This window comes from Plasmodium knowlesi (assembly GCF_000006355.2).
Source record: "Plasmodium knowlesi strain H genome assembly, chromosome: 8".
Lineage (NCBI taxonomy): Eukaryota > Apicomplexa > Aconoidasida > Haemosporida > Plasmodiidae > Plasmodium > Plasmodium knowlesi.
In genome coordinates this window covers 1,287,874-1,301,330 of record NC_011909.2, presented here as the reverse complement: position 1 = coordinate 1,301,330, position 13,457 = coordinate 1,287,874, and the positions used below count along the sequence as shown (strand labels likewise).

Sequence of the window (13,457 nt, the reverse complement as noted above, 5' to 3'; positions counted from 1 at the left end):
CTCACAAATACATTATAGCATTATAACATTATAACATTATAGCATTATAACATTATAACATTATAGCATTATAACATTATAACATTATAGCATTATAACATTATAACATTATAGCATTATAACATTATAACATTATAACGTTATGACATTATAACATTATAACGTTATGACATTATAACATTATAACGTTATGACATTATAACATTATGACATTATGACATTATGACATGACATTATGAACCGCCCCGGACTCATTTTATTTTGTAAATTATAACCCCTATATTGGCAATGGCCAACAAAATTATTATCAAAATGAGCAAACCCTTGAAGAGCACCTTGTTGTGGTATATGCTCAGGAGCATCCTTTTCACTCTGTTCTGCTCCTGCATTGTTTCGTCCGTCTTGGGAAAAAAAAAAAAAAAAAAAAAAAAAAAAATGTGTAATGTATATAACCACATGGGGAGAGACCCATCGTAACATCATTCGCAGGATGAACCATCCACAAATGGGAAATTCACTTTTTTTTTTTTTTTTTTTTCCTTTCCCTTTATTTCTCTTTCTCTTTATTTTATTATTTTTTTTTTTTATCGTAGTTACGTAATGTTTCGTTCTGAGGAGGGCGCTTCTCTGTGATGTTAGTTCACTCATTATTGTATATCCTGGATGGGGAATTAAAACGGTTGTGTGAGATAGCTGTTGTTGGCGGGGGGGGGAGGGGAAGGCAGTTCACTATCGTAGCGACGAAGGAAGGTGCGTGTATCTTACCCATGTCCTCTACATCTTGGGCTCTCCTAAAAATGAGAAAATGAAAGAATGATGAAAATATGAAGAGGTGAAAATTTGTCAAGTTTTGGAAGGATGATCAGGTAGACCCCTCATGTCTTCTTCCTTTTTCAGTTCTGTACCTTTCAGATTCCTTGAGAAAGTTGGTTCCCTCCATGTATTTCCTGGTCGTGTCATATTCTCTGTTGTTCACCTGCAGGGATAGAGAGCGTTGTATCCATGTGGACGATTCGTTTGCTAATTTTTTTCTGTCATTACTTTTGTCATTACTTTTGTCATTACTTTTGTCATTGCTTTTGTCATTGCTTTTGTCATTGCTTTTGTCATTGCTTTTGTCATTGCTTTTGTCATTACTTTTGTCATTACTTTTATCATTAGTTTTATCATTTTTTTTTGTTGTTTTTTTATTTTTATTTTTGCCTGTACGCCTTACCAGCTCGTCGGAATAGTAGTCGCTGCTCATTTTGTTCAGTAGATCCTTGTACTTGTTCACGTCTGCCTGGTGTTTAAGTATCTGGGAGGAGGGGAAATAAAAGGAGGGGAAATAAAAGGAGGGGAAATAAAAGGAAGGGAAATAAAAGGAAGGGAAATAAAAGGAAGGGAAATAAAAGGAAGGGAAATAAAAGGAAGGGAAATAAAAGGAAGGGAAATAAAAGGAGGGGGGAGACAATGAAAGGGATCCCTTTGGGGCCTACCCCTGGGGGGGCTCCCTTCTCTCTTACATCATCAAAAATTTTGTGCGATCCTTTCGGTAGGCTATTCGTCTCCACTATTATTTGTTTTATCTGACAAGCCGGAGTGTGCAAAGGAAAGGAGTGGTGTAGCGGTGCAATGGTGGTGGAGCAGAGGGGAAAAAAACGTTTACACGGATCAAGGGCGACAGGAAATGTGACAACGCTGATAGAGGTGTAAGCCCCAAATAGAAGGAAAAAAAAAAAAATGGAGCCACACACATATGCATTCCTTTGCACACACTCTCCCACCACATATGTGTGCAAGTAAATATTTTATTCGTACACATTTCTCAGCCTCGAAAATGTCCTCTCTCGTTTTCTGGATCCCCTCTATATCTGAAACGTGTTCACAGAGAAAAATGCAACGGAAAATTTTTTGTGAGTACAAAATGGGAGTTGCACTGTTTGGTTGTTTTGTTTTATGTTACGTTATGTAAATATATCCATTTTTTTTTTTTTTTTTTTTTTTTTTTTTAATTTTTTTCAAACTTTGTATTTGATGAATCGACGCTTTTATTTTATGAATGTACTTATTTAAATCTTTTACATATTCGTCAAAATATTCTGAATAAGTAATCATTTTTTTTTTTTTTTTCTCTCTCTATTTTAGCATGTTTGGGTGATGGTTCCTCTCTTGACCAGCGAAGCGGTGGAGTGGTAAAAAGCGGCCAAACGGCGAATCGTCGAACAGTCAAATTGGCGAAGATACAAAATAAAAACCCATTTCAGGCTTCGCTCACAGTTTTCATTTTTCATCCACCGAGGTGATCTGCCATTCGTCCGTTCGATCGTTTCTTTCTTTTTCTTTTTTTTTTTTTTTTTTTTTTTTTTTTTTTTCTTGTTTTGTTACTTAATTCACCATGAAGAGTGCTCCTCTTTAATTTACTCCGCAGTTTATTCCCCGCGCGGTTCCCCGGTTAACAATCTACACCATGTTGTTATTTTTATTTATTTTATTTTTTTTTTTTTATGCACAAATTAATTTCTGTGCAATAGCCCAGTTGAAGTGAAGTATGTGCTACATGCCTTTCCATCAAAGGGAATTCCACTTATTACCATGCATAGGAAAGCATCCTCCTTTTTTTTACATGCATCGTAGGGAGAGGAATATGCTTGGCGTGCTTTGCTTGTCCATGTGCGCGACACACTAAGCTTACTTTTCAATTCCATCAACATCGTATCGGTGTGTGTTTTTTTCTTTTTTTCTATGTGGGGTTGCCTTTCCCCGAGTAGCATAAAAATCAAACGGGCCACAGCTTTCACCACTGCACTAGTGACAGGTGCACACACGTAGGTGAGAAAGCAAATGGTCAGACATATCCCATCTCTGTAAAGGTGGAAAGCTAAAAAAAAAAAAATAAATAAAATAAAAAAAACAGGGGGAGAAAAAGGTTGAAAAAACCTCTCCTAATTTTTTTTTTTTTTTTTTTTTTTTTTTTTTTTTTTTTTGTATCACCTTAGCGTTACACAAAATGTTGGAAAGCCTTTGTATCGACTTAATCAACGAGCTGTTCATAACAAAATATAAATTTCTCCTGGCGATGAAACTGAACATTATGTTGAGTGCAAAATGCCAGAATTGCTCAAAGAACAAAGTTGCGAAGGATGACCAGGATGGGGTGTCCCCATCAACTGTAGGAAATTCTACACCGGTGCTTCATACGCAGGAGGAATATAACTACGCCAATTTTTGTGATTTAAAAAGGAAAGAAATGAGGAAACAGAGAATAAAAAAAAGAAATTTCAAAAGGTTAAGAAAATATGTAAGGGATTTAAAGGAGCACCGTGCAGTGGATTATTCGGAAGGAGGGAATGACGAGGCGCAAACCTGCGGAGCGACTTGTCTGATGAAAGCCAGTCAAGCGAACACCTCCCACGAATGTGCACCGCATTATGGTGCATCGCATATCTACCAACCTTCGTTAATTATTTTACGCAGTAGAAAAATTCGCGTGGGAAGAAAAAGTGTTGTGCTTCACCTAAAGGAAAGGTGCATTTTAAAAAAAGAAAAGAACTCCCCTTGTTCAGAAGATGGTGAAGGGAAAAAGGTTCCAATGACCACTCCTCCAATGGAAAAATCAAGAAAGAAAAAAAAAGTAGATCATCACATCAGAATGCTAAATAACGAATTATGCGAATACATCAGCAAAGATTTTTATCCATTTCTGTCTCTCTACAATTTTGACAAGGAACCCTTACCCCCCAAGAAGAACAGAATAAATACTCTCCTGAGTAAAGAAAAAATGAACAGCGTTTCAAGAAACAGAAAAAAAATAAAAGGAACACTACGAGGGGAGTATACCAAAGGACCTGTTCTTCTTTCGTCCAAAAAATTAAATACACATTATGTGAAATTCCTATCCAAAGTGCGAATGCTCATTAAAAGGGCCTACAAAGGAAATAGTGGAGGAGAGACAACGCAGACTCAGGGGGATGATCCAAAGTATACCATCTTAAAAACGCTTTTGTATTTAAAAGGGGGGGGTATCAGTAACACAACCAGTTGCGCTTCTAGTAGGGCTAGTTGTGGGAGGGAACTGGCAAAGGGATCCACACACAGAAAGGATCGTTCCAAAGATTTACTACTCTTGGATGGGCCAAGTGAAGGATATAAGTACGAGGTGTACAGAGCGATTTCCACAATTCGCTTTTTGAGGGAAAGCCTCCATATCCTCCGAATGGACACCATATACATTTTTGTTTTTTTCGCGTCCTACATAAATGGGATCTTGGCGAGGTTGCAAGGAGGACGATGTAGCGAAGGGGCAATTGGGTGAGGAGGTGAAGTGGCTAAGACACGACTGATGAAACTGCTACCCCTTTTTTTTTTTACCCCAAAATTGGATGGCTTCACCCCCCCCCCCTATAACAACACAAAACAGGGTGCACATGTTGTCCTGACACCACTTCACCCCTTTTACCCCCCGTTGACGCTGGAGTGCACATCCTTCATGGAGTCTGCCCTAGTTCGTTTCTCCTCCCCATAATTAATTTTTGCGAAAATGTAAAATAGCTATTGAGGGAAAGTGCAAACAGGTTAGCTGAGGACACGCCTTCACTTTTCTCTCCCCTTCGTGCTAACAGACGCACGAGGTTGTGGGAATCTCGCCCGTTTTTACAAAAAAGGTTGAAAAATGGCAAAAAAATGGGAACGCAAAAATGTAAGCAAAAAAAAAAAAAAAAAAAAAACGTCTTGCGCACATCGCACAGTGGGTCTTTTTACGAAAAGGTGCGTTTGCTTCGGGAATGGAGGCTGAAGGAAAAACCCGCATCGAATTCGCGCTTCACACAAAAAGGTGGCACACGAAACGAAAACAAAAAAAAAATAAAATAAATAAAAAAAAAAAAATAGCGAAAGTAGAAACAGTTGCGCGGATGTGTGTGCAATAACCCCACCTTTATCCAAGCTGGAACATGTACCGCAACTTCTCCAGATGGTTAGTCCCGGGGAAGCTCACCTTTTCCCCCCCAGTGTGTACCTTGTGGAGGTATTTGTTTGTTTCTACATGGGAAATCACCCCTTGAACGCTGCACGTGTGCCTTTTTTCTCTCAAAAGTGGCCTTCTTCTGCGCCGTTTTCGCGATGATGTACCTGAGGTATTTTTTCGACTAACCCTTCTGTTTATACCCAGGGGAATTCTTTTCTTCCTCTTAATCAAATCAAGTATTAAACTAGTTAGGTAATCTCTGTTCAGGTGATTGTCTCGGTTTTTTTTTTTGTTTTTTACATACCTCTTGGCATCAATGCAAATGAAATGGTACCCACTTTTTCTAATGCACTTCAATATGCTGTACTTTTTATAATTAACCATTTTCTTATTTGTCTTATTCGCATGCATGCCATAGTAGGCCACGTAAATGTTGTGCTTCTTCAACTGTTGCTCTTTGTTTCCACTCAGGCAGTAGTAAAAATCCTGGCCATACAGAATGTCCACAAGGAGGGTATTTTTCCTATCCAGTTCTTGTATCCGCATGGGTCGATCACTTCCGCATTGATTTCCAAGGGAGTGTTTCTTTACCAAGTCAGTCGCGTTAGCCTGACTAGATCTATTAGGTATTGCACCCCCCAGCGTTAGCAAATTAATGGCCATCGGAAATGTGTAATTCGACACATTCACATTTTTATAAACTTCAACTGTCTGCGGAAAAATTGTGTGCAGATCCTGAAATATTTCCTCCTCGATATCTCTGTACTCGGTGATGCAATTCACCTGGGCAGTGGCATTTGGAGTTTGCCTCATTTGATTGGCACCCCCGTAGTCGAGTCGACAAGAACCATTTGACCCAAATGGCACTTTTCCCAAATTAACGTCATCCACAAAATGCAACACAAAGTTTCTTATCCTATTTGGATCATTTTCACCTGACCAGGCAAGGTGATTTTTTTTCCCTCCATTTTGTTGAAACCAAAGTTGAGCCAAACCTCTCACAGAGCGCACATTTTTGAAAAGCTTGAAATATTTCAATGGTAAGGAATTGTACACGGGCGTTATCTGAATCTTCTCCAACGCATTAATATTGGACAAGTCTTTTAAATTTTTTAAAATATAATTGATAGCATTTTCAGTGCATGCGGTAGGAAAATTAGGGAATGCCTTCTCCCTCCCCTCATGGTGCCCCGTCTTCTTCCGCGTGGACATCATCCCAAGGATACCCAAAATGGACACGCATTCATCCACGGAATTGAAATTAATAAATTGCAGAATTCTATGCACCCCCAAATAATGCATTATATTATAGAGGTTAAAATTAAGGAGGATTTTTAACACCTTCTCCAGGTTGGCATTATCCAAAAATAAAATATCTTTCTCCATTTTATACAGATGTCTGATCATTCTATAGTCTCTTATGTTTAACTTTTTGAATATATCCAGAACATGCAATATTGTGCAGGTGTTTATGTTTTCATTTTTTAGGAAGTTTAACATTTTCAAACAAACAATTTTGTATACATCCAGGTAGAAATTGTAACAAGTGATTTGGTATTCGGTCTCGCCAGTGAGTATCTTATCCTCGTCATTCCTTACGGTTGAACGATTTACCTCTGATAAGGAATCTCTCCTTCTTTTCATACTAATGAAATTTTTTAATTCTTTTTTTTCTTGTAAATTTGCTACTTCTTCCCCTTCTGTACTGACGACCTGTGCTGGGTACTTAAAAATAAAATTATCATACAGGAAAATTTTTGTCCCATCCCTTTTTCTCCTTTTCTTCAAGTGGGATGTATCATCGTGGAGGTAGTACACCTTGTTGTCCTTCTCATTTTTTCGTTCACTTGGCAAGGTAGATTGGTCTTCCTGTTGGCTAATTTCTCCGGTTGCACTGTCACCATCGCATAAGAGGAACACCTCCTTTTTTCCCCTATCATGTTTATACACTTTTGGAGCATACCTCCTCAGTTCGTGAAACAAGCATGTCCTGAAGTAGAGGTACTGATAGACGAACATAACTTGACTGACCGTTAGTTCCTTTTCCAGACACACCAAGCGCTTCAATAGAATTTTCTCCAATTGTATAAATGGGGTGTTATTTCCCCTCAAAGCGTAGAGCAATAAAAGTATTTGTCGCGCTGTCAGGAATTCGTTACGATAAATTATTTCCTCCGACAGTGCATGAATGAATGATTCCTCCTGGTGATTGCCTTGGCTAATTCTGATGATATAGTTTGTCGGTTGGGGGGGTACATGGGAGGATTCTTCCGCGGGGGGATTGGCACGACAATGTGGGAGTTCTCCCCTTTCCACATGCTGCTCTTCCCACATCTGACCCTTCTTCACGTACACATGCAGGTAATCCTCAATGTGTATTTTATCCTTTTGCAAAAAGGGGAAGTACCTCTTGTTAATGGTGAAATCTCTATCTATCGAGGCAAACAGTACGTTTGTCACTTCTTCCACTTTGAAGCACTTTAGCTTCTCTACAATTGCGTACCTCACTTGGGTTAGGAAATTAGAAAGTGTCTCTTCGCGGGCTTTTCCATCCTGTTTCTCCACTTTTTCGTTGGGGTAATTTGCTTGATGAAGTGCCTCTGTGGTAGCACTCATCGTGGCGGGGTTTTCTGCGCGTGTCATCTTTGAGGGTACAAGTGTTGGTTGATCATAAGTCTCAGTATAATTAGTTAATGCATAATTATTCGTAGGTTCTCCCCTGGGTAAGGTTGCATATGTAAGTGAAACTTCTGCACCTGATGAAATCCTCACGCTGTCGCATTGCACATTCCTTACACCGTTATTGAAAGAGTCGTAAATATGGATGGCAGATAAAAAGGTAAACATTAAATCAGTGGGGTTGAAGAGATACATATTTTTTTTTATCATTTGGATAAAATTCTTGGTCATATAAAAAAAGGAATTGAAGTGTTCAAAATGGTGAAGAAAATAAAGACTGTAGGAGTAGAAGAACAAAGTGAGGGAGTGGAAATTTAGGTTCTTCAAATCGTTGTGTATTTTTACAACACTTAGATGGAAAATTTCATTCGTGTATACTTTCTCTGTCAAGGAAATGCTTCTCGATAGACTGAAGGTTATCAATGCTAAGTCTTTGTAAGACAAATTTTTATTCATTTTAATTAGTATAGACTTGGCTAGCAAGTTCAGGAAATACAAATTATCGAACTTGTGTTTTCTGAGAACCAACATTAGTAGACTTAATTCCCTTATGGTCAGTCTGTACATGTGATTCTCCAGTTTCTCACAGATAAAATTCAGAACTTTTTTTTCCAAAGAGATTTGTTTGCTTAACAATTTTAAAATTATCATAAGATCCACATAATTCCCGACTTGGTTGTTATAAAGTTTGAAAATAACTACGTACAGGTAATCTCTCCATATATTTTTTGATTTATTATTTTTTTTTTTGCTCAACTGTACGCTTTTCCGGATACTCGGCATGTCCATGCTCTTGAGGGTGCTTACTTTTGGGGTGTTCATGAGCGCCCTAGTTTGTACGTAGGGTAGGGCCCGTTGATTGGTTTTCTTCAGGGTGCTCCTGTGCAGGGGCAATGCCACCCGCAGTGACACGTGCAGCCGCATGGTACGATAGGGCGAAAACAAGATCAATAGCTAATCGAGTTGCAAATATGAAGAGGGCGATGTAGATGAGCTTATCTGGTATGATGTAAGCACGCACATGAAGAACCTACTCGTACTCCTCCTTGTACGCCTCGTACATGGGGTAGATGCCCAACACCTTGAGCAGAGCGAGGTTGAAGTGCCGCAGGAAATTCAACTGCAAGTTCTTCTCATAAGTGAAAAAAAAGTAGCTGGACAATATGGATGCTACTTCGAAGAGAGAAAATTCATTATACAGTAAAATATTCTGTACGATAAAAAAAAAAGGTACATATTCAGCCTTAATAAGGAAAAGCTCAAAACAGTTAATCAAGGTACCTTCGTTGATCCGACTCCAATAGTACAATATGTAGGTAGAGAAAACATAACCCAGGTGGTTGTACTGTTGTTTTGATATTATCACATCTGCTGTGTTCGCCTTGGTGGAAATACTACTCTTCTTACCACCTAATAAAATGAGTCTCCTAAGTTTATTCACATAGCCTTGGAGATTCAATACGTTCTCATTGTACATACTTCCTATTATTGTAAAAAGGAGATTAGACAGGTAGCCAAAACTGAAGAATGTTAGCAGGTCCTCCGGGTTCTTGTAGTGTGCAATTTCAACCGAAGACATGTAGATGTGTAGATAATTAAACATGAGAAAATATTGTAGATATAAATTGCCTATATAAAAATACGGTGTAATTAGTCTCCATACTTGACCCTCCTTGAATATTTTTCCGAAATCGAATACAATAAGCTTGTATATATTTTTATTTGCATGCATAAATATGCTGAAGATGAAGGTGCACAAAAGGTAAAGTTTCGTTAAGGGGGGGGTCCTTTTAAATGATTTGATGTAGGAATACAAGTAGCTATTTTCTATGTAATCTAAATTAAAAAGAGCCTTCACACTTTCAGTAATCTCGTTCAATGATGTTGATGACGGGGATATAAAAAGGAGTGGGTAGTGTGTTTTTTTTCTTGTCCCCCTTGTTACTACTTTAGGGTTTCTAGAATAATTCAGTGAAAATTTTTTTTTTTTTTTTTTTATTATTTTGTTTTTCTCCTTAGTAAAGTAGTAGTACCCATGTTCTGATGTCGTGTTTTGCTTCTGGTCACTCCTGAAGAGGCCATTTTTCCTTGTCGTGTCTCTCTTCAGGGTCGTCGTCCCCCGGGATGGCTCCCCTACACGTGTGCCGCTGTTCAGTACGCTCGCCGCAAACTTGTTCGACAAAATAACTCTCGCGTGCTCATGCCTCACACTTACGATTATTACGCATAAAGAGACGAGTAGCCTGAGCAGAAAAAACATTTTATAGGTGATCGCTAGCTGCTTCTGCGGGATTCACACCTGGCCATCTGGTCATCTCCTTTTTTTGCATCCCTTTGTTACAGCTTTTTTTTTTTTTTTTTTTTTGTACCTCTTTCAAATCTTCTCTTTCTCGCCTCTGCCGCTTTTGCGCCCTCTTCTTAAATACTCTCCTTTGGGTGATTTTTCGATTTACACTGATGTGCGGGCGCAATATGAAAAAGCGGCTCCTTTCTTCTTTTTTTTTTTTTTTTTTTTTTTTTTTTTTTTTTGCACAATTTCCGCACGCTATTTTGAGAGGCCACACCAGTAGCTTCACGAATAGGGACAACGGGCCGATTTTGCAACTTTTTGTTTTTTTCTCCTCCAAAGATCGTGACCGTTACGCTGTGTATTTTTTTTAAAAATATATATTTTTTTTTAATATATTTTTTTTTTATATATTTTTTTTAATATTTTTTTTTTTAATATTTTTTTTTTTAATATTTTTTTTTGGGGGGGGCATTGTCTTGCCTTGGAGAAATGTGCCTGCCACCTGGGGGGAAGGGCATATAAACGAGTTCCTGCGAATATGGCAAATTTGAGGGTAACTATCGCCGGGCACTTAAATTGCTTGCATAACATATAGGATATAACTCTCCTCCACTTTTTTTAGCCTACTCAAACTGGGGGGGGCTTTCCCCCGCCCCCAAAAAAAAAGAACTCCACGGGGAGGTGTCGCCCTGGTAAGGTAAGGCGTATATAAGTATCAAAGAATTAAAAAGAAGTAGCAAGTTGCTTTTATTTAAAAATCAAACTGTAAAATTTTAAGAATGGTGTGTGGGGGGGGAGGGGGGGAGTGCGCGCAAGTGTGAGTACGTAGACGAGCAGGCAGATAAGTGGCAAATAAGTAGCACATATAAGTGGGCATATAAATAGGCATCCAAATGGGCCGCTAAACCGGCCGCTATAAATGGAGCCGTTTTTTTTTTTTTCCTGGTGTGGAAATATGCTCATTCAAAAAATGGCAAAAAAAAAAAAAAAAAAAAATGGAAGCGCAAAAATGCGGGGAGAAAAAATTAGGGGATAGTGAAATCTATGCGTGTGTGTGTGTCAAAACAAACTAGAGGGGCCCATCGGCACCTTGTCAAGGCGGCCGCACCCGAACGGTGTGTCACATGTTGGTGTTTTTTTCTCACGGCGGTGAGCTTTCGCACCGCTATAAGAAGTACGGAATGGTGGCCTTGTTCTTGATTGAATTGCGGGAGTCAGGCGTGTCCTTAAATATGAGCATCTGTCGGTTCATATTTTCGTCTATGCGCATGATAGCGGCGACATTTCCGCAGCGGTAACAGTAGTTGGGAGCAGACCACACGGTGACGATGGTGGAATCATCAAACATGTACCGATAGCCCTCCATAGCTAGCTGGTGTGCCCTAGCAATTAGCTCCAAATTGTTAATGTAATTAAACTTTTTGGTAACCTTGGGACCAAAGAGCCAACCTGCACCTCTAGGATTGGCAACCCAGTCTTCCACTTCATCAGGATCTGACCACATAATATCACCAAAAGCACCTTCGTGTGGAATTTCTTGCACACGATTAATTAACCGTAACTGGTCAATTAACTTTATCTCAGGAGACAATCCCCCATGCACACAAAAAATTTGGTTGTCAACCAAAGCTGCTAATGTTAAATAATCAAATATATCTGTACAATATTTCCATGCATTTGCATTACCATACTTTTTGAAGCATTCATCGTAGAAGCCATACACTGTCGTTATCTGTCTACTTTCGTGATTCCCTCTTAAGAGAGTTATATTTTTTGGGAATAAAAGTTTCAGTAACAATAGGTACTCAAAGGTTTCCACGCTGTTGTACCCCCTGTCTACGTAGTCACCCAGGAATATGTAGTCGTTATTCATGATATCTCCTCCTACATCAAATAATTCTAAAAGATCGAAAAATTGTCCATGTATATCTCCACAGATTATAACTGGGGGGGTGATTGCCTGTACATTGTTCTCCTCCACCAGGATTTCCTTCACTCTTTGGCAGACTAGCCTTAAGTCATTCTCATCCAGCAACTTGGGTGGGTTCATGCGCAGTTGTTCAATCCATTTTTTTTCCTCGCCTCTTGTCATTATTGTCGTTTTGCCTGGCGTGTGAAGTTTCTGTGAATAGAATGAGAGTATTCAAGCAAAACAGGTATAAGGTGGTAAAAAAAAAATCCAACAAACGAAAGACACGGAAAAACTCTCTGCGACCTTTTTTTTTTTTTTCGCCTCCCCATCCCCCGTTGATCTCTTTCACATCTGTCGAAACGGGGGTAATTTCACAAATAGTGCAGGCGAACTTCACACTCACGTAGAAACATGAATACAACGCGGTTCATTGGTGGTAGATACTGTGACATGAAAAGAGGGGGAAAGAGGGGCTTCCTCTCTGTGGGCGTACCTTTTATCCAATATATCATCGAAAACGTGGGCACGAACTTGGTTGTGCTTCGGGGGGTCGGACACGAACAGTGCGAAGGAGCAGCGTGGAGTCAAATAGAATTGCGCTAACTGCAGGTGCCTCTAACGGTAAACTGACCTAATGGCAAGGTGGAAAGGGGGGAAGGGCTGTGCACGCTACGGCAACTTGGACCCAGTTTTACCAAAAAAACAAAAAAAAATTCTCAATAAATATGCGAATAGGCGAATAGGCGAATAGGCGAACGAACGAGTGAGCGAGTGAACGAATGAACGAGTGAACGGGTGAACGAATGAACGAGTGAACGGATGAACGAGTGAACGAATGAACGAATGAACGAATGAACTAATAAACGAATACACGAATGAACAAATAAATATACAAGGATTCGGGCACATACGAAATGGCTAGCTTAAAACATGATGGGCTGAGTAAAAACACAAAGAGGGGAAACGATGAGCGCATTATAACTCAACTCTGCTAACCGCTTTGAAAATACGAAGTGTAGGTTTGGTGAAATGGGAAGCAGTGCAATTGGAGGCTATGCGCAGGTTATGAGTTGAACGCTTCGCATGAAAAGGTGCTACGTCAAATAATTTATGCCAGTTCTTTAAGCTTGCAAAAAAAAAAAAAAAAAAAAAAAACGCGTATTCACATTTTTTCGCTCGCTGTTTTCCAGTAAAATACACATACATATTATCAGCGTAAGAGCTAATGATAAACCCGTCCAAACGTGTACTTGGCAGCGTAAAGGACCAGGACCGTACCTCCAGTTGAAGATGCACATAAAGTGTCAAGAATTTGTACAGTTTGTGAATCCCTACTTTGCAATTTTGCGCAATGAAAAAGGGTTTCCGTCCATCCGGCTTTTTTTTTTTTTTTTTTTTTTTGCTTTTTTAACCCACAATTTGAAATTTTAACATGTAAAGTTTTCCACTTTTTGCATATTTCGAGTGCGTTTTTTTTTTTTTTTTTTTTTTTTTTTTCCTACTTTGAATATTCGCTATTGTGTCATTTCCTTTTTGACACAAAAAGCAAAAATGTGAATAATTCAGTTTAGGAAAAATGTACGGGTGTTAGGCTTCACTGCCTTTTCGAGTTAAAACGTGAGTATAGTCCT

The 13,457-nt window shown here is 39.0% G+C and overlaps 5 protein-coding genes across 5 annotated transcripts; 1 reads left to right on the top strand and 4 right to left on the bottom strand.

Moving 5' to 3' along the window:
* Window positions 1-251: 251 nt before the first annotated feature.
* On the bottom strand, window positions 252-2,097 carry PKNH_0828100 (conserved Plasmodium protein, unknown function; the record flags this gene model as incomplete). Its single annotated transcript, XM_002258869.2, has 8 exons — window positions 252-401; window positions 598-659; window positions 766-791; window positions 906-976; window positions 1,217-1,297; window positions 1,506-1,568; window positions 1,801-1,853; window positions 2,007-2,097. 8 exons carry the CDS (start codon window positions 2,095-2,097, stop codon window positions 252-254), a joined length of 597 nt encoding a protein of 198 aa, XP_002258905.1.
* An 892-nt stretch (window positions 2,098-2,989) lies between these two features.
* On the top strand, window positions 2,990-4,294 carry PKNH_0828000 (conserved Plasmodium protein, unknown function; the record flags this gene model as incomplete). Its single annotated transcript, XM_002258868.1, has 1 exon — window positions 2,990-4,294. The coding sequence occupies one exon, from the start codon at window positions 2,990-2,992 to the stop codon at window positions 4,292-4,294; it is 1,305 nt and encodes a 434-aa protein (XP_002258904.1).
* A 621-nt stretch (window positions 4,295-4,915) lies between these two features.
* Window positions 4,916-8,548, bottom strand: PKNH_0827900 (conserved Plasmodium protein, unknown function; the record flags this gene model as incomplete). The annotated part of the gene is made up of 1 exon (XM_039114011.1): window positions 4,916-8,548. One exon carries the CDS (start codon window positions 8,546-8,548, stop codon window positions 4,916-4,918), a length of 3,633 nt encoding a protein of 1,210 aa, XP_038969644.1.
* Window positions 8,549-8,654: 106 nt separating this feature from the next.
* On the bottom strand, window positions 8,655-9,884 carry PKNH_0827800 (DER1-like protein, putative; the record flags this gene model as incomplete). Its single annotated transcript, XM_002258867.2, has 1 exon — window positions 8,655-9,884. One exon carries the CDS (start codon window positions 9,882-9,884, stop codon window positions 8,655-8,657), a length of 1,230 nt encoding a protein of 409 aa, XP_002258903.2.
* A 1,195-nt stretch (window positions 9,885-11,079) lies between these two features.
* PKNH_0827700 (serine/threonine protein phosphatase 6, putative) lies at window positions 11,080-12,006 on the bottom strand (the record flags this gene model as incomplete). The annotated part of the gene is made up of 1 exon (XM_002258866.1): window positions 11,080-12,006. One exon carries the CDS (start codon window positions 12,004-12,006, stop codon window positions 11,080-11,082), a length of 927 nt encoding a protein of 308 aa, XP_002258902.1.
* Between the last annotated feature and the right edge of the window lie 1,451 nt (window positions 12,007-13,457).